Source organism: Stegostoma tigrinum, chromosome 16 (genome assembly GCF_030684315.1).
Source record: "Stegostoma tigrinum isolate sSteTig4 chromosome 16, sSteTig4.hap1, whole genome shotgun sequence".
NCBI classification, from domain to species: domain Eukaryota; kingdom Metazoa; phylum Chordata; class Chondrichthyes; order Orectolobiformes; family Stegostomatidae; genus Stegostoma; species Stegostoma tigrinum.
This window is the reverse complement of record NC_081369.1, coordinates 10,975,263-10,995,319: the sequence shown is the minus strand read 5'-3', so window position 1 is coordinate 10,995,319 and position 20,057 is coordinate 10,975,263. Positions and strand designations below refer to the sequence as shown.

At 42.3% G+C, this 20,057-nt stretch overlaps 1 protein-coding gene across 2 annotated transcripts in view; it reads right to left on the bottom strand.

The window, feature by feature from the left end:
• Positions 1-16,130, bottom strand: part of katnb1 (katanin p80 (WD repeat containing) subunit B 1) — a 61,659-nt gene extending 45,529 nt beyond the window's left edge. Inside the window, exons 1-4 of one of the 2 annotated variants that reach the window (XM_048546883.2) lie at positions 15,905-16,130; positions 10,499-10,629; positions 7,296-7,413; positions 6,618-6,718 (exon numbers count right to left, since the gene is read on the bottom strand). In XM_048546883.2, the coding sequence (XP_048402840.1) occupies positions 6,618-6,718; positions 7,296-7,413; positions 10,499-10,629; positions 15,905-15,944 (390 nt within the window). In that variant the 5' untranslated portion in view covers positions 15,945-16,130. The remainder of the gene's footprint in view (positions 1-6,617; positions 6,719-7,295; positions 7,414-10,498; positions 10,630-15,904) is intronic. The other variant, XM_048546882.2, reaches the window with a different exon arrangement.
• Between the last annotated feature and the right edge of the window lie 3,927 nt (positions 16,131-20,057).

The window sequence follows — 20,057 nt, the reverse complement described above, 5'->3', positions numbered from 1 at the left end:
TGCAACAGAGAGCAGAGAACAGGAGATGTTGTTCAGGCTTGAAGAAGATTTATAGTGGAGTTCCCCAGAATCAGTGTTGGTACTCTACCCACCATATGTTAATTACCTCGACCTTACAGATGATACAAAACATAAAAGCATTGTAAACTGTGTGGAAGATGGTGAAAAACTTCACAAGCACATTAACAAACTGGGAAGTCTATACAGTTAACAGACAGAGTGGAGAGAAGATTGTGCTTCTGAAACAACACGAGTGACAGCAACATCACAAAGCACGCAAGAGCAAGGACAGCAGCTTCACTAAGAACAGGAGACACAGTACAGTCATCAGCTTCTCGAAAAAATGACAGCAGGCCAGCCGATTCATAAACAGAACAGCGGAATTACATAAACAAGGTGGTGACAGAGGGATATAAAAATCAGCAAAGAACCACTTCAACTTGCTTCTTCCTGTAAGACCCAAAGTGTGACATCACAGGAAAACAGATAGGTGACTGGTGGAAAGTTTATTCCATATTTTTCAACTGGCCAACTGATTTAAGTCAGGAGACATTATTATAGCTAACAGTACAGTTTAGAAATTCACCTTTAAAAAATTTAGCACTCAAATTAATTAACTGAGTAGAAGAGAGATGGTTGAACAGGCAATATGTTCCGGCTGTAGGAGGTGGAAGCTTGTGGATGCTAGAGCAATCCAGAATGACCACATATGTAGGTGTTGACCGCTCAAAGAGCTTCACCTCAGAATTGGTGGACTGGAATCTGTGTGACAAACAGTGCAATGATGAGGTCAATGGTGCCTAAACACTATGCTTCAGGACACAATTACACTCCATAGAATGATTACATCAAATTTGGTCCATGGTCAGGAACAGAACACATGATTGCGTGTGAAGCAGGTAAGAGAATGCAGAATTTAACTTTGGAAGAACATCAGCCAATGCTCTTATTAAATAGATAAGAGGTTTTGTCCCTGAAATAACTCCACGAAGACCAGTATACCATCACTAAATCAGCCTTTATTTACATATGTATAGTACACGAAGATGATCCAGTGAGTTGAGAGCCAGCTCCTGGACTGAGCAGAACCCCTGACACTCTGGTTTAGATCTGTCAGCCAGGGCTCCCCGACTGGACTGATTAACAGCCCCAGCCAAGGAACTCATTGTGAGGTCCACCTGGCTGACCCCGTTCCAATCAGAACATCCGACTCCCTCGATGTCTAGGGACATAGGCCTATTATTCTTCCCTAAGCTTCTCCTGGGGCGTTTTCACACTGGTCCAATTCCTCCAACTTTGCCTCAGATACTGGCAGCGCAGCCTGTCTCTTGCGCTGGGAGTGTCTTAGCCAAAATTCATCATCATCTTCAAGCGGTAAAGGCGTGGAGGCTGAAACATCTGCCATGTCTGTGTCTCCTCAGAGGTTACTTCGACACCAGGTGGAGGAGGAGAACCCACAGGTTCTGACAGCCTTGCCGGACGTTCTGAGGGGGATAGTATGTTTTGCTCCTGCCCTGTTTGAAAGGTTTCAGCTTTCATATGATCCACATGTTTATTCAGAACTGCCTCTCCTACCTGTACTTTGTACGTCAGGGGACCTGATCTCGCATCAACTATGCCTCCTACCCATGCCATTCCCATGGTTTCAGCACCAATCTTTGTTACCAGAAGTAAACTGCCTCTCTCACTGAGAGGAGTCTTGTATCCAATATTAGCCTTCCTGATGCCATTCCACAATGATTAAAAACCCATGAAGGGATTGGCACAGTCAACATGTAACCAAGTCCAGGGTTTAGCCAGCCATTTCTACAAATGTGGGCAAGTTGCTGTTGACAATTTTTGTCCTTGTTGGCACTCTTGGCACCAATGCAGTTATGTCAGCATCCAATCCTGGCCACCGGACCTCACCGGATGTCTCACCAGCACCTTCAGTTCGGAAACCTCTGGATGATCCTGGTGGAGCTCACTCAGTAGCTAGCAGTGGATTTTGCTCCGGACGATCACTCTGGCTTCCCATAATAAAATACCACCTTCTATGGCACTCTGGTCTCACCAAGTCCAGAAGGTTTCAAATTCTTGTTGTGATGGCACTTTTGCTTCCTCCATCACCAGCAGCTGTTTTAGTTTTGTGCCCACAGTCTGATTTGTTAGCAATGACCGAAGGGTGTCCAGAAAAGTTAAAACCAGAATGGGCTCTTCTAGTGGCGGCAACTCAAGGCATCAACATTTACCACTTAAGACTCCTGGATGGGGTTCTAACTTGTCATTGTACACACTTGGAATGAGAGCCTAATGCTACATTCAACCCAAGGCTATGGGTGACAGGGTTCTGCCCACTTACAGTAACCCTAGCAGGGATTTGTGGTCCATCACTATCACAAATTTATGTCTGTAAAAGTATTGGTGGAACTTTCTCACACCAAAGATGACCATCAAACCTTCTTATTCTATCTGGGCGCATCTTTGTTCGGCATCAGCCAAAGTCCAAGAAGCAGAACTTTTCAGGCATTACTCTCTACTAGGCTACCGATGAGCCAACAACACCCCAAACTCATATGAGGTGCCTTTGCATGTCAGGCACTACATCTTGCTTGGGATCATAATGTGCCAATTCCTTAGATGAAGACAGCAGGTTCTTCGCTTCCTTAAAGGCTAAATCTTGCCTATGAGACCATTTCCAAGGCTGGCCCTTTTTCAGTAGCAGATGTAAGGGTGCCAGGATGCTGACCAGATTACATGTGATGGTCCCTCAATAATTCACCAATCCAAGAAGCTCCGGTACAGATGTAGGGGCTGGGAAACCTTTGATCCCACTCTTATTGCCACCCCACGAAGGCTAGTATCCCACCAAGTCACCCTTTATTTATATGTGCATAGTATATAGTATAGCAGGAGAACGGTAGTGAAGATGCTAACGCTAATCAAAGTGAGACAGAAATGGGTTGGAATCGTATGTGCAAGACTACAGCAGAAATTAGAATCAGAGTGAGTAATAATGGTGAAATCTCAAAGCTTAAGACTCTAGCTGAATGCATGCAACATTTGTAATCATGAGTTGACAGCCTAAAGAGAGATAAACTGATATAACTTGATAGCTCTGAGAAGGCATAGATAGTTACAGGGTGACCATAACTGGGAACTCTATCCAAGAGTATCTGACATTCCAGACGAACACCCACAAAGGAAACAAAGGTGGGTAACTTTATTAATAAAGGAGCACAGTACAGTGGGGTGTGTGACAGGTTTAAAAATGTGAAATTAGTTTGAGTGAAAAACAAGGGAAACAAGGCTTCGATAGGAGTCATGCAAAGGTCCCCAAGGAACTGGCTCACTATGGGACCAAGTATAAATCAGAACATAATGCATGCACATAGGAGTGGATTAAAATCGTCATGTGTGATTTAAAACTGCATGTCAGACAAATTAGATGGGCATGGATGACATGAAAGATACATTTCTGGAGTGCATCAGTGATTGCTTCTTAGAGCAATATTTTGCAGAACCTACTTGGGGAAAGACTATTTTAAATCTAGCAATGTGTAATGAGGTCTCATGGTTCAGGATCCTCTAGTGGGTAGCAATCACAATAAACTGAATTTGAAATTCTGCTACGAGGGATGGCAACTTAATAACGACAATTGCAGAGATATAGGAATGAGTTGTTTAAACTGGGTTGAGAAAAACTAGAGGGAAAATCATTGAACGACCAGTGATAGACATTTAAGCAGATATTTCATCATGCTCACCAAAACTTTGTCTGGTCGGAATGGACTTAATAAGGAGGATGAATCACCCATGATCAATGTATCCAATTAAAACTTAACACCCCTGCAAAACAAGTGGTAGGCCAGGTTTTGGGACTTTTTTTGAAGCAACAAGCAAAAGATGACTGTAAAGATGATAAAATGGAGAAAACTAATTATGAAAATAGCAAGCAATATAAAAAGCAAACAGCAAGCATTTCCACTGTATAAAAAGAAACAGCAGCTATAAGTAAGTGAGACACTTGGAGCATGCAAATGGTGGATCGGTGACAATGAACTGGGGAATAACAGACAACTTCAATTAATATTTTACATCACTCTTTACAGTGGAGGACACTATTAACACCCCAAAGATAATAAATGAGGCAGGTGCTAATGGGAGGAAAGATTATGTAATAGTCTCTACCACGAGAAGACAAGAATTCGACAAACTTAAAGATCTGAAGACAGACAAGTCGCCAGGCCCAAATTCAAGGATTTTAAAGAAGGTGACTGCTGAGATGAGGGATGCATTGGATAACAAAATATTTCAGAATTCACTGGACTCCAGGAGGATTGCAGCAGACAGGAACTCCAAATGTAACACGCCTGTTCAAGGAGGAAGAGACACAGAAAGCAGAAAACTACAGACTGGTTAGTCTAACATCTGTTGAGAAAATACGAGAGCCCATTAATAACAAAGGAGCAGCAAGATATTTAGAAAAGGCTAACACAATGAAACAGTATCAACGTGGTTTTTGAAAGGGAAATAATTTTTGAAAAGATTGCTAAAGTTCTTTAAGGATCTAACAATCAGAGTTAATAAAGGGGAATCTGTGAATGTAATGTATTTGGATTTTCAGCAAGCATTCAATAAAGAGCCATGTAAAAGATCATTTCACAAGTTAGGATCTCAAACTTTTGGGAGTAATGTGTTCTAATAGATTGAGGATTGGTTAGCACACGAGGCGGCGGGGGGGTCAGGATTAATAGGTGATTGTCAGGTTGGAAAGATGTAACTAGTAGGGTGTCACAGGAATCAGTCTCAGGACAGCCAAGACTGTACAAAAACTGCAGCTGTACAAAACTCTGGTGCGGCCAGACTAGGAGTATTGCACACAGTTCTGGTCACCGCATTATAGGAAGGATGTGGAAGCATTGGAAAGGGTGCAGAGGAGATTTACAAGGATGTTGCCTGGTATGGAGGGAAGGATTTATGAGGAGAGGCTGGGGACTTGAGGCTGTTTTCGTTAGAGAGAAGGTGGTTAAGAGGGTGACTTAATAGAGACATACAAGATGATCAGAGGACTAGATAGGGTGGACAGTAAGAGCCTTTTTCCTCAGATGGTGATGGCTAGCATGAGGGGGCATAGCTTTAAATTGAGGGGTGACAGATAGAGGACAGATGTCAGAGGTAGGTTCTTTACTCAGACAGTAGTAAGAGCATGGAATGCCCTGCCTGCAACAGTAGTAGACTCACTAACATTAAGGATATTTAAATGGTCATTGGATAAACACGTGGATGTTCATGGAATAGTGTAGGTTAGATGGGCTTCAGACTGGTTTCACAGGTCGGCGCAACAGAGGGCCGAAGGGCCTGTACTGCGCTGTAATGTTCTATGTTCTATTAATTATTTATTATCTATATTAAATGATATGGAGAAGGGGAGCAAGTGTAAAGTATCCACATTTGCTGACGACCCATCATCAGTAGGAGTCCATGTTGTGATGAGGTCAGAAGGATATAGATTAATTGAGTGTGCACAAACTAGGCTGATGGGTTTAATTTAGCAAAGTTAGAGGTCATGCAGTTCAACAAGGAAAATCAAATTTAACAACATACTACTTTCAAATGACATGGAGGTGCTGGTGTTGGACTGGGGTGGATAAGGACAAAAATCACACGTCACCAGGTTACAGTCCAACAGCTTATTTGAAGAGATAGTAGGAACTGCCGATGCTGGAGTATCTGAGATAACACGGTGTGAAGCTGGATGAACACAGCAGGCCAAGCAGCAGAGGGGCAGGAAAGCTTGACGTTTTGGGTCGGGACCCTTCTCTCAGTTTATTTGAAGACACAAGTTTTCGGAGTCTTATTCCTTCTTCAAGTGTCAGCGAGAGAGGTGGCATCAGACACAGAATTTATAAGCAATAGATCAAAGGGTAACCATTTCAGCAGCAGTTTTATGACCCCTTGGTTTCAAATAACTGAGAAAGGGCACAAAAGCATTGAGGAAAAAATGTTTCCATGTAAGTTGGTGGTTAGGGTTTGGTATACACTGCCCAAGAGCATGGAGGAGGCAGGTTAAATCAAGGCATTCAAAATGGCATTAGGTTATTATGTGGAAGGGACGAATGTCCAGGCTGAGGAGCCATTAGATCAATTATGAATTTTCCTGTCAAAAAGCCCACATTGACAGGACACGCTGAATGACCTCCTTCTGTGCTGTAACAATTCAGGAATTTTTAATGTGCCCATGGATGATTGCTTAATTCCTCAGGTTTGATTTCTTTTGCCCCATCGACCGACTTTTAGAGGCAGTAAGTAAAAGAACAGAAGTAACCTGAAATTTGGTGTATCATCCATCCGAAGCCTTTAAGATTGGAAAGAATTAATCAATCTTGTTTGCCTCTTCGTGAATGGTGATGAGACTAATAAAATATTGGGCTGGCTGTCAAAAATAACATAACTAAATTCAAGAGATGAATAGATTTCTAGAGGGATACGATGAATATGGTGAGAAGGCTGTTGTCAAGACATCAGAAAAAAAAAGACAAACTCACTGGGACAAATAGTCTTTCCAACTTCTATAAAGTACATGCTAAATGTTTGTCTGCAATACGTAGGTAATATTCTGCTGGCCTGTACTGTACCTTTACATTGGTGTCCATAGAGCCAGAGGCCACAAACTCCCCAAAAGGATGGAAGTCTAAACTGCAGATGTTGGCTTTGTGTCCCGACAGTGTCCGAAGAACTTCAAGAAAACAGAATTAACATTACTACATTGTCCCCTGGCATTACTGATCTAAGAGATGCCAATGAAGAAGACCTAAACATCAGGAAAGCGTGCATAGGCTGGGTTATTTTCATTTGTGAAAACGTGGCTGAGGGTTTGACATAATAGAGGTACTTCAAATTATGAAACAATTTTGAATACAGAATGAAAATTTCCTCTTGTAGGGAAGTGTTTCACATGAAACTATCAATATAAGAGTCACCAAAACATCGAGTAATTCAGTAGAAATGTCACTCAAAGGATGGTAAGAACATGGACCTTGTTACCGTAATTTTACCTGAACAATAAACTGTACTGGGACATTTGCAGGAATACAAGGCAATTGTTTGGGACAGAAAGAACTAGGTGGTTATAACATCAGATTTAGATGAGAGCTAATGGGAGGCTTGAGTGGAGCATAAATATCAGAAAGGGTTTTTGGGACAAATAGCTTGCTTACCTTAAAAAGATGATGGGTAAGTAAGCAAAATTCAAGTGATTCAAAGATAGGAGGGTAAAATGGACACACAGTTGTATAATAATAATGGGTACTTACTCTTTGCTGCTTCCAAATCCCATATTCTTAGCGACCCAGATTGTGAGCCTGCAACAACCAACTCCTCAGAATCTTTAAACTGAATACACTCAACTGGTGTGTTGTGACCTGTAAGACTCTATACAAAGGTTATTAAAATTAATTTTTTATTGACTTAATGATGCAACAGAAAATTCAAGGCTAAAGCAACATATAGAAGGTACATAAACTGGAATAAAGAATTTAGAAATTGAATTCAAGGTTGTGAAGATTTGTAGCTCAGGTTGTTGATGCGATTGTTGACCTGCTTGCCAAGCTGGTAAGTTTGTTCACAGATGTTTCGTCACCATACTAGATAACATCATCAGTGCACCTCCAGTGAAGTGTCAGTGTTCTGTCCCGCTTGCTATTTGTGTGTCTTGGTTCGCTGGGGGTGGCATCACTTCTGGGTTCGTGTCTTAGAGGTTGATATATGGGTTCCAGCTGTACATCTTTTTTAATAGAGTTCCGGTTTCAGAGCTATCCCTTCAGGAATTCCTGTGCATGTCTTTCCTTGGCTTATCCTAGGCTGGTTACATTTCCCCAGTCGAATTGGTGTCCCTCTTTATCCATGTGCATTGAAATGAATGATAGTTGGTTGTGTCCGTTGGTAGCTAGTTGGTGTTTGCGAATCCTGATGGCTAGTTTCCTTCTGGTTTGTCCTATGTAACGTTTTTGGCAGTCTTTGCATGGTATCTTGTAAATAACATTGATTGTATTAGTTGTGGTTGTCAGATCCTTTACTCTTGTCAATAGCTATCATAGCATAGCTGTCGGTTTGTGGGCTACCATAATACCTTGGGGGTGGAATAATCTGGTGGTCATTTCAGATATATTTTTAATGTATGGTACATAATGTATGGACTCGTGTCTCTGGGCATGTTGTCTCTTCCTGTGGTGGTGTGTTGTATAGGTATCAGCAGACTACGCTTTTGGTAAACGTCATTTCTAAAAACGCTGTATAGGTGTTCTTCCTTGGCTTTGTGCAGGGTGATGCAGTAGGTTGCAGCTCGCCTGAAGAGTGTTTTGATGCAGCTCCTTTTGTGGGTATTGGGATGATTCTAATTGGAGTTGCTATTGATGGTCTGAAGCTCACTGTTCGCCATAAAATGGCTAAAGGAAGAGAAGAACAACAACAGCTTCCTTTCCTGGACATAATGATCGAGTGTACGGCCAACAGCAAGCTCCAGACCAGCGTACACAGGAAGGCCATCCATACAGATCAGGTGCTCAATTACAATAGCAATCATCCCAATACTCACAAATGGAACTGCTTCAAAACACTGTTTAAACAGGCCACAACACACTGCAGCACCTTGGAGCTGTGCAAAGATGAGGAAGAACACCTAAACAGCGTCTTTAGTAACAATAGTTACCTGAAAAGCGTACTCTGCCGATACCTATGCAACAGGCCACAACACAATGCTTCCAGAGACAATTGTCACCCTACCATACATTTCGGATCTATCTGAAAAAAACCAAACTACTCAGACCCCAGGAATCATGGCAGACCACAAACCAGCAGCGACGCTATGACAGCTGACAAGAATAAATTATTTGACAACCACAACTAACAGAATCAACATAATTTACAAGATCCCATGCTAAGACTGCCCAAAACATCACATAGGGCAAGCCATATGAAAACTAGCCATCAGGATTCATGAACACCAACAAGCTACCAAAAGGCATGACCAATTATCATTCATTTCAATGCACATGGGCAAAGAGGGGCACCAATTCGATTGGGGCAATGTAACCATTTTAGGACAAGCCGAGCAAAGACACGCACAAGAATTCCTGGACACGTGGAATTCAAACCGGAAGTACATTAATAAACATCTAGATCTGAACCCCATTTTCAACCACTAAGAAACAAATCTGAAGTGATACCACCCACCCCAGCAAACCAAAACACACAAATAGCAAGCGGGACAGAACACCGATGCTTCACTGGAAGCACACTGATGATGCTACCTAGAATGGTGAAGAAACATCTGCAAACAAACTTACCAGCTTGGCAAGCAAGTCAACAACATAGAAATTGAATTGTATGGCTGTACAGTTTAAAAATCAGTACAGTTTAAAACCCCATTGCATCGGACATTTAATCTCAATTCGGGTTTAATCAGTTTTAATACAATCAAGGTTCGGGTACCAGTTGGATAACTTGGGTTCTACCTAAAAAAAAATCAGTTTGCGTAAAACAGCTTCCCAAAACATCATCTATTTTGTGATGGGAAAAATAAATCTTAAAAAATCCAGTTATTGCTACATTTGAAATAAAAACTAATTTGCTTCAGCTGTTGTCTACACAAATATTTAGGACTCTACAGCTATATTCCATAAGGAACGATCACGTTCAGTGAGTTGCCAGAGCACATATATCCAATGAAAATTTAGAACTTTATGTGGTCATCCAATTTCACTGTTAAATCTTGCAACCAAGTGCACACCATATAAAATTAAGATGACATGTGTCTGAGAATTCAATGCTTTGTTAAACAAGCCTCGGGGCAGCACGGTGTCACAGTGGTTAGCACTGCTGCCTGACAGCACCAGGAACCCAGGTTCGATTCCGGCCTTGGGTGTCTGTCTGTGTGGAGTTTGCACATTTTCCCCATGTCCGCGTGGGTTTCCTCTGGGTGCTCCAGTTTCCTCCCACAGTCCAAAGATGTGCAGGCTAGGTGGATTGGCCATGCCAAATTGCCCATAGTGTTCAGGATGTGTAGCTGAATGGGAAATGGGTCTGGGTGGGATGCACTGATGTTCGGTGTGGACTTTTTGGGCCGAAGGGCCTGTTTCCACACTGTAGGGATTCTAATTCTTCTGTGTTGAATGACCTCATGAAAAACTGTGACAAAAATCAGTTATGAAAAAGAGATCTGCAACTTGTCCAACTTGGGTAATTGGGAATATCAAAAACTCAAGAGATCCAACAAGTCAGATGCAGAGTCTGGTCAGTTTTTAACACAGTGATATATGTCAACAATGATCATAGGGAGGCCTAGCCAACATATTTTTGAGGCCTAACCAACAACTACAACTTGAGGTCTGAGCTGCAACTTTTATTTGAATTTGAGAGTATGGCTGAGCTCATACCCTTATTGTCTAGGAAGCAAAGGTGCCCAATTCACATTCAACCACTGATTCAGGTAACATTTCTTCAGCATACATTGACTTACCATAATACAGTTAGGTTTACTGACTGACCACAAATTCACCCGACAGTCCTCTCCACCAGTTGCCAACAGTCTGCCTGAATTCTTCCCCAGCACCAAACACGTTACATTACCAGCATGAGCAACAAACTCCTCTGTGAGAGAGATGCAAAAGAAAGAGGAGTTAGATCGGATGCTGATTCAACAGCAAAGTTACAAAAATATTTATGCTCAAAATAAAAAAGATACACATCAGCCAAGATTGTTGTTCACAGTTACTAATGTTATTATTTTGTCATTAAGAATATCCAACTGCCCGGCTTAGTTGTCTATACTAAACATACCAAAGTTAATTAAAGTAAACCTTGAAAAATCCAGCACTAGTCTACTTCAATCAATACAGGAGGAACACGATCAGATCTTGTATGGTGGGGACATGAGGCAAATCCACTAATGCCCAGCCAGCGCCTAGTCAATCTGCCTTTAGATATTACTCAGCATTTCTTTTCTCCCCAACTCCTCTCATCCATCTTCCTGTGAAGGGTCTAGGCCCGAAACGTCAGCTTTTGTGCTCCTGAGATGCTGCTTGGCCTGCTGTGTTCATCCAGCTTCACACTTTATTATTTCTCATCCATCTTGTTTGTTTTGCTCTGTTTTTCTCTTTATCTTCCTCCCTATATTTTGTCTTTTCCCAATCATCTTTTCTTCCCGATAATTTTCATGCTTCCGATCCTTATCCTGAATACTTCTTTCTGCTCTGCATGTTTCATTAATGTTTTTCATTGATTATACTTATCCCTCTCGTCTTCAAACTTTCCTTCCCAATCCTGCTTTGGTGGCTTGTTTTCCTACTACTTCCTCTTCTCACTCTTGTATTTCCGATGTGTTCTTGCCTTCCTATTTTCTTTTCCAAACCTTCAAGTATTCCTTTTTTAAAACTTGCTCATCTTTTCCCTCTTTCACCCTTCCATGTTGTTTTCTTCCTCTTAAGCCTACCTCTCATTCCCTTTTGTATTTCCCCACACCTCCAACCACCTTTCCTTCCTCTACTTTCCCCATACCTATTTCCTCAAGGTCAACTCTATCAATGGCTCCGAACAGATTGAGAAGGACAATGGAAAGCTTACCTTTATCACAATCATGAATGGTGTCACTCATGACTCAAAAAGCTATTTCAGTGACAAAGCTTGAAAGGATTCAAATGTAGAGTTCTAGAAAAGTGAAAACAGATTTGGAAAGCGACGACACATTTAAGGTCTTTGGAAGTGAGATGGAGATTGGAGATGGAATTGGTGGGGCCAAGGATTGTTTTTATGAGGAAGGGGACAATGATAGCATATTTAGAGGAAAGATGGACACCATCTAAAAAGACAAAGTGTTACAACATCAGTTAAGCCCAAGGTGGGTAATCAGCACTTTAGTGCAAATAGGGTTGAGAAAAGGAACGTAGAAGGGGAATGTTGGTAATACAAAATATGATCAGAGATGGCATTACCTGCAGTTGATACAAAGGGAGTGGGAGGACCACACAAGATGGCAAGGTAAAGGCAAATGAGTGTCAGGGAGTTTAAATTAAGGCAGAAATATTGATAACATTTAAGAAGTATTTAGATGTGTGCTTGAGGTGCCAAGGCATATCAAGCTATGGGCCATGTGCTGGAAAATGAGATTAGAATAACTAGGTGAAAGCAAGAAGCGCAGATGCTGGAGTCAGAGACAACATAGTGCGGAGCTGGAGGAACATAGCAGGGCAGGCAGCGTCAGAGGAGCAGGAAAGATGATGTTTCGGGTCAGGTCTTCTGCCTGCCTGCTGTGTTCCTCCAGTTCCACACTGTGTTGTCTTAAATGAACTAGGCATTTTTTTTAAACCAGTGCAGACTCAGTGGACAGACAGGCCTTTGCTATGCTGTAGACCTTCATAACTCTATAAGAGATTTAAGGAAAATAGAAAGGCAATAAACTCAAAAGAGAGAACATGAGGGATTGAGTTGGAGGCTGAAATCACCAAGGGAGCTCATTTGGGAGCAGAGGGATGCAAGAAGTGAGAGAACAAATCTTGATTATAACATTTGCTATTGTTCTTAGAAGTACAATAGAGAACAAGAATCTTGAAGAAGTGGTACGAATGGAAAAAGGCAAAATGCTCAAAGGCATAGAAGTCTCTGGAGGAGCACTGGGCCAGAACAATGTGGTCAGCATTGCACTGCCACCATGATTATTTTGGCAGGACAAGTAATGGAAGGCATAGACAGACGGAAGAGCTTCAGTAGGAGTAATTACGTTTTGCAACATTGCCAATAAGACCATGATGTCAATGCAATTACCCAAAGTAGTCTCAGGAATGAAAAAGGGCCCTGATCACAAGTGAAAAGTCATCTGTTAGGAGATTCATCCAGGATTGGTAATGTGTTTAAACTTGAAAGGATGCAGAGAAGATTGACAAGGATGTTGCCAGAACTGGAAGGTTTGAGTTATAGGGAGATGTTGAATAGGCTGGGATTATATTTTTCCTGCAGAATCGGAAGCTGATGTGCGACCTTACAGAAGTTTATAAAATCAAGAGAGACATGGATTGGGTGAATAGACAATGTTTTTCTCCTAGGGTGCCAGGGTCCAAAATTAGAGGACATCAGTTTAAGGTGACAGGGGAAAGATCTAAAAAAGCACCCGAGGGGTAGCCTTTTTATGCAGTGGGTGCTCTGAAAATGGAACAAGCTGCCAGAGGAAGTGGTGGATGCAGGCACAATTATAATATTTAAAATTCATCCAGATGGATATATGAATAGGAAGGGTTAGAGGAATATTGACCAAATGCTGGTAAATGGGACTAGGCCCGATAGGGCTTTCTGGTTGGTGCAGACGAAGGGTTCTGTTTCTGTGCTGAATAACTTTATGGTGAGAACTGAAATGCTGGCGGAGTTCATAGGGTCAACAGGATCAAAATCAAAATCAGCAGTGCCATTACATCCAGTCAAAAATGGTTCTGGCACATTAAACAACAGAATGAGGGGGAAGGCTGCATGAACAACTTCATCTTTAATAATGGCAAAGCCCAACACCTGTTCAAAAGACAAGACTGATATACCCGAACATTTTTCGACAAGATGTGCCTGACATGATCTCCTCCTGAGGATCTCACTATAATGAATGACTGAATATTGGCAATTCCACTCTCGTACCCACTGCCCCCCGTTTTATCTCCTTCTATGGATTCGAGCATGGGTTTTGACAAGGTAGCAAAGAAAAAGCCCATGTGAACCAAGAGAACTCCCCCAGTAGTGAAAAGTGAAATGCAATGATTGGGATTTTGTGACTGGTAGGCTGTTTCCACCGGAGTTCTGTAGGACTCAGTACTCTTGCCATTATCTCATGGTAATGATGTAGACTTAAACGAGGAAGGTATAATTAAAAGAGTTTGCAGATAGCACAATTTTAGGAAGTTGAAGACAACAGGATGATATCAGTGAACTAAGCAGGTGAGCGGAAAAATGGTAGATGGAATCTATTCTTTGAGATGTGGAATGTAATGTGGGGAATGTAAATGAGGCAAAGGAATACACCATAAATGTCAGGATAGGACAGAAAGCAGAGTAAGATGGGGGTCCATACCCACAGATCTTTGAAGGTAACAAGATAGCTGAAGTCGTTAAAAGTGGATCCAGGACTTTTTTTGTATTAGAACATAATAGCAAGGAGGTTAAGCTTGTACTAGTTAGATGACAGCTAAAATGCTGTGTACAGTTCTGGTCACCATATTACAAGAATAATTCAATATCACTGGCGTGGGTACCAAGCAGATTTTCAAGCATGTTACCTAAACTGGCAAAATTTTCAGAATGGGAAAAGACTGGATATCCTGGGGTGTTTTCTAGGTTACAGAGGAGGTTGAGGAGAGTTATAATTAAGGGATATAAAATTATGAAGGGTCGAGACAGAATGGGTGGCAAGAGTCTATCTCTGTTAGCCAAGAGGTGAATAGCCACGGGGCAAAAACTGAAGCAATCCGTGGCAACAGTGAGGACTTTCAAGAAAACTTGTTTTTACTCAAGAGGATGGCAAGGGTCTAGTGCTGATCACCTTCAAGAACATTAAAGGAAAAAAACACCACCTACACGCATGTGTACTGGAAATGCTGTAATCTACAAGTCTCTTGACCAGAATCATGCAGATAGATTTGAAACAGAGTTTTTTAGTACTAAGAGGCCCAGCGGCACATCATATCCATGTTGATCATCAAGCATCTATCTAATCTCATTTTGCAGCACTTGGCCTTGTATGCTATTTCTCTTCCAATGACCATCTGACTGGATAACATTTTTTCAACTGCATGGACTTCTAATATACCATAAAGTTCTATAATTCTATTTTGCTCCCTAATGCCCATTTGCCCAAGTCTGTGCCTTTTGTTTCCATCACCCTATTTGGCATTCCTTTCATCTCTCCCTCATTTCCAACCCAGTTCCAAGACTCCTCCCTGATCTTCCAACTTTTCTGTTTCACCCTGACACCATTTGCACTTGTTACATTTACCTTCTTCACTTCTGCCCTCTCTTCCACTCACATATTATGCATTTCTCCCAGTTTACGCTGTTGTATCTTTCTTCCCTCCCATGACCCAGCTTGTTTATTTCTCTCTTGCTTGGGGGATTTGTTTTACTCAGTAAAAACAAAAATAAAACTGCAGACGCTGTACATCAGAAATAGCGGAAAAGCAACCCCAACGCCGCCACCACCACCCACCCCCGCAATTTACGGTTCTCTCTCCCCCCCCCACCCCACCTCAAACCTAGTTACCGTTCTCCATCTCTGTTCTTCCCCAGTTTACGATTATTCCTCTCTCTCTCTCTCTCTCTCTCTGTTCTCCCCCACTCCCCCCGGAGTGTGCGTGTCTCTGTCTCTCTCTCCCCCCGCTTCCCTTCCCTTCAGTTTATGATTCTCCCTCTATCTCTCTTCTTCACCCTCCACCCCGTCATCCCACTTAACGGTTCTCCTTCTCTTTCTTCTCCCCAACAATTTACGTTTCTCTCTCTCTCCCCCCCCCTACCCCGACCCACTTTACGTTTCTCTCTCTCCTCCCCCAGATTATGTTTCTCTTTCTCTTCTCCCCCGTTTATGTTTTATTTCTCTCTCCCGCCTCCGAACCAACTTTGTTTCCCTCCTTTCTGTCAGTTTGAGTTTCCTTCTTGTCTTCCTCCCCCTTTCCATTTGAGATTCCCCGTCCATTTACTGTTCATCTCCCCCAGTTGGCTCGTTACCCACCCGCCCTCCCCATGCCCACGTGGCCTTTCTCTCCTCTATCCCCACCGCTCGTGAGTGTTTCTCTCCCTCAATTTGCGTTGTTTTCCTTTCCTCCTTTTTAGCGTCTTTCACTCCATTCTTCATTAGTTTATTTGTGTGTGTATTATATATCTGTATTGCTGTCAAACTCACGCAGCTTCCAGGTAATTTTCGTTGGCCCCGAAGCCGCCATGCTGACGGCCGCCACGGGAGCGCTGTGTTTCAGGTGTCGCCGGGCGGGCTGTGGGGCTGGTTGCCCGGGTGACGGCACTAGGCCCAAGCCCAGCGCCCCTCAAACCGATTTTTCGCTTCAGGCCATCAACACGCAAACGCGTTCAACAGCGGCCGCGCGCATGCGCAGCTCACGTGTTACTACGTCTGGCGGGAAAATGCGCATGCGTATTCAACTAGAGCCGGCGTCCGTTGGGTAACGTGCATGTGCATTCGCCCGACACGCAGGCCGCCTCCTCCGTCATCCTTCACCTGATTGGCTGAGGCTGTCCGTCGTCTTAAAGGGCAGAAAAGGGTCGGATCTTTGGAACTTCGATAGGTATATTTTGTTCTAAACTAGTTTCTAATGTGTGAAGCTATTTATGCGCTATTGAATAAAATATCGTTAATAACAGTTTACACCCTCGAAGGGTCAAAGGAGCAATAATCCTCCCAGCATTTTGTTGTCAAGTCACCCAGAGAAATTTCTGGATTCTTCACCGCGTGGGACTTTGCCCGTTTTATTTTCGTTACCCGAATAGGATTAGGTACCCGATTGTTCCTGATTTTTGTGTCAGCAGCTGTTGTATGTATAGTTCGGAGAAGTAACAGGGCTACCTCTGGATAAGACAAAAGGGGAAAGCAGAGGTAAAGATAACAAAGTGTGGAAGAGAGATAATGGCAACTGCAGATGCTGGAGAATCCAAGATAACAAAGTGTGGAGCTGGATGAACACAGCAGGCCAAGCAGCATCTCAGGAGCACAAAAGTTGACGTTTCGGGCCTAGACCCTTCATCAGAGAGTGGGTCTAATCCCGAAACGTCAGCTTTTGTGCTCCTGAGATGCTGCTTGGCCTGCTGTGTTCATCCAGCTCCACACTTTGTCATCAATGGCATCAATTGCAATTTTAAACATTGGCTTGAGTAGGAAGCGGGTGTGAGTTTGCAGTGAGGTTAACCAGTGGGGAATGGCAGTGGGGGCTGAAAGAGATCCAGAGCTGACAATTTGACATTTCTGATATTGCCACAGAATCTCAACCCGCTAAACCGGCTCTTGTTACACAGTAAAGTGTGAAGCTGGATGAACGCAGCAGGCTCAGCAGCATCTTAGGAGCACAAAAGCTGACGTTTCGAGCCTAGACCCTTCATCAGAAAAAAGATTTTCGGGTGGGGGAGGCAAAGTTTGGTAACAGCTGACCTCAGTAACACTCAAGATTTACTCATAACTCCCAATAGTTGTAGAATCAGACTGGGTACAGCACAACAAAGGACTAATAACCCGTTGTGGCTGTGCTGATCTTCAGTAGGAGTAATACACCTGCCTTTTCCCTGTTTTTCCAACATTCTGCAGCATTTTGTTTGCATTAGCTAAGAAAAAATCCATTTTGAAACTCAGTTGAATTTGCCTTCATGAAACTCAGGCAGTGCATTCCAGATCTTAACTAATCACTTTTGGAAAGATGGTTTTCTTTATGTTGCCATTCCTTCTTTTAACAATTACCTGAAATCTGTGTGATCTGTTTTTTCTTCCTTCCATCAGTTAGAATAGTTATGCCTCATCTATTCTGCTAGACCACTGATTTTGAATGCCTCGATGAAATTGTCTCACACATCTCCTACAAGGAGAACAGTCCCAGCTTCTTCAACCTATATATAACTACATATATAAGCCCTCATCCTCTTTCATCTTTTCTGCATCTTCCTCAATATCTTCACATTCTTCCTAACTGGTCTCCTAAAACCTGAAGTTATCTTCAGGCATAAGTGCTGAATTGAGGATCTATCTTGGTCTCATCCTGAGGAACCAAGCATCACAGATTACAGGATTCAGACAATTTGTTTCACTCCAAGTGATGTCATGAAATAGCTGAAAATACATGCAAATGGTCTGTGATGACATTCCAGCAAGAGTGCTGAAGACATGTAACAGAACTTGCCATACCCCTAGTCAGTACAGTTACAACACTGGCATCTGCCAGCAATGTAGAAAATACTCATCCTGAGCACAGATATTAGTAGAAATTAACCCTAGCCAACTATTGCTTCATCGGCCTGCTCTCAGTAGTCAGCAAAGTGATGACAAGCATTACCAATAGTGATTCAAGTGGCACTTGCAAAGGAATAACCTGGTCAGTTTGGATTCCATCAGGCAGTCTTAGTTCTTGACCTCATTTTAGATTTGGTGCAAATGTGGATAAAAGAGCTGAACTGCAGAATTGAGATGAGAGTGACAGTCTTTGACAGCATTTGACTGAGCATAGCATCAAGAAGCCCTAGCAGAACTGGACTTGAAGAGAAATAGGGAAGGTCTTTCAATGCTTTGTTCCCCTGAGGGAGCACCTGGCCAGATTTGATTGGAAGGGAAACGTGCCAAGGAAGACGGTGGAGCAGCAATGGCAGAAGTTTCTGGGGGTGATTTGGGAGGCATACAGAAACTTATCCCAAAAAAGAAGAAACATACTAAGGGGAGGATGTGGCAACAATGCCTGACAACGGAAGTCAGGGACAGCATAAAAGCAAAAGAAAAAGCAAATAACATGAGGAAGATTAGTGGGAAGCCTTTAAAAATGAGCAGAGGATGATTTAAATAAAAGATGAAATAAGCTAGTAACACAAAAGAGGATTGTAAGAGTCTTTTTAGATATCTAAAATCTAAGACAGAGGCAAGAGTGGATATTGGACTGCTGGAAAATGAGACTGGAGAAGTAGTAGTGGAGAACAAAGGAATGGCGTAAGAACCGAACAGGTATTTTGCATCAATTTTCACAGTGGAAGATACTAGCAGCGTACCAGAACTTCAAAAAAGTCAGGAAGCAGAGGTGAGTATGGTGGCACATTAACTAAGGAGAAGGTGGATAAATTACCCAAACCAAATGGACTATACTCCAGAGTTCTAAAGGAGATAGCTGAGGAGATTGTGGAGGCATTGGTGATGATCTTTCAGGAATAACAGGAATCAAGGATGGATCCAGAGGATTGGAAAATGGCCATTAAAACACCCCTTTTTAAGAAAGGAGCGAGGCAAAAAACAGGAGATGATAAGCTGGTTCGCCTGACCTCAGTCATGGGTAAGATTTCAGAGTCCATTGTTAAGGATGACATCACCGAGTACTTGGAAATGCATGGTAAAGTGGAACTGAGTAGGCAAAGTACTGGTATGGATAGAGAATTGACTGACTGGAAGTAGGCAGTAGCAGAGAGTAGGAATAAAGGGGACTTTTTCAGGATGGCAACCGGTAACTGGTAGGATTCTGGAGAGGTCCGTGCTGGGACCACAACTATTCACATTACACATTAACGGTCCGGATGAAGGAGCTTGAGGGCATTGTAGCTCAGTTGCAGATATTCTTGGTTTTGGAGACTCTTACAATTCTGTTGTTGATTCCTTTTGAAAGTTACTAATATCAGTGTTTGAAGTCAAAAACAGAAATTGCTGGAGAAACTGATTAGGTCTGACATCATTTGTGGAGAGAAAGCAGTTAACATTTTAATCCAGTGAGCCTTCTTCAAAAATGCTGGTCAATGAACTTAACTTGTTTCCTCTGCTTTCCTCCACAGGTGTTGCCAGACCTGCTGAGTTTCTCCAGCAATTTTTGTTTTTGTTTCAGATCATTAATATTCACAGGTCTTTGTTTTATTTCTCTTTGTTTCCTCTTTGTTTTATCTGCAGTACCAAGGTATTTAAAATGGCTGTTCTCAAAGCTGTGACTTTCACAATACACGAGTCCACACACTAGGATGTCCAGTCAATAACACACACAGACTAGTGTTGCAGTCAGTTTTGACCCCTTTTCTTTGATCATTTTTGGAGCTGTCTGCAAAAGGTGGCTTTCTGTTAAGCACCCCCTCATTATCCATCCATGTTAAGTTTCTCCCTGTTTGAAATTTCCCTGACAATTTGCAGATGTAAGCTTTCATGTATTCCTCACAAAACTTTTCCAGTCACTGAATTTACATTTGCATTTTTTTCTGTTTTTCGTTTAAACAAAAGCACATTTTGAAATTAAAGGTAAAACGTCTCAGCAGAATGGAGAAACAAAGACAAATAAATTTAACATAAAGCAAGACACACACACACACACACACACACACACACA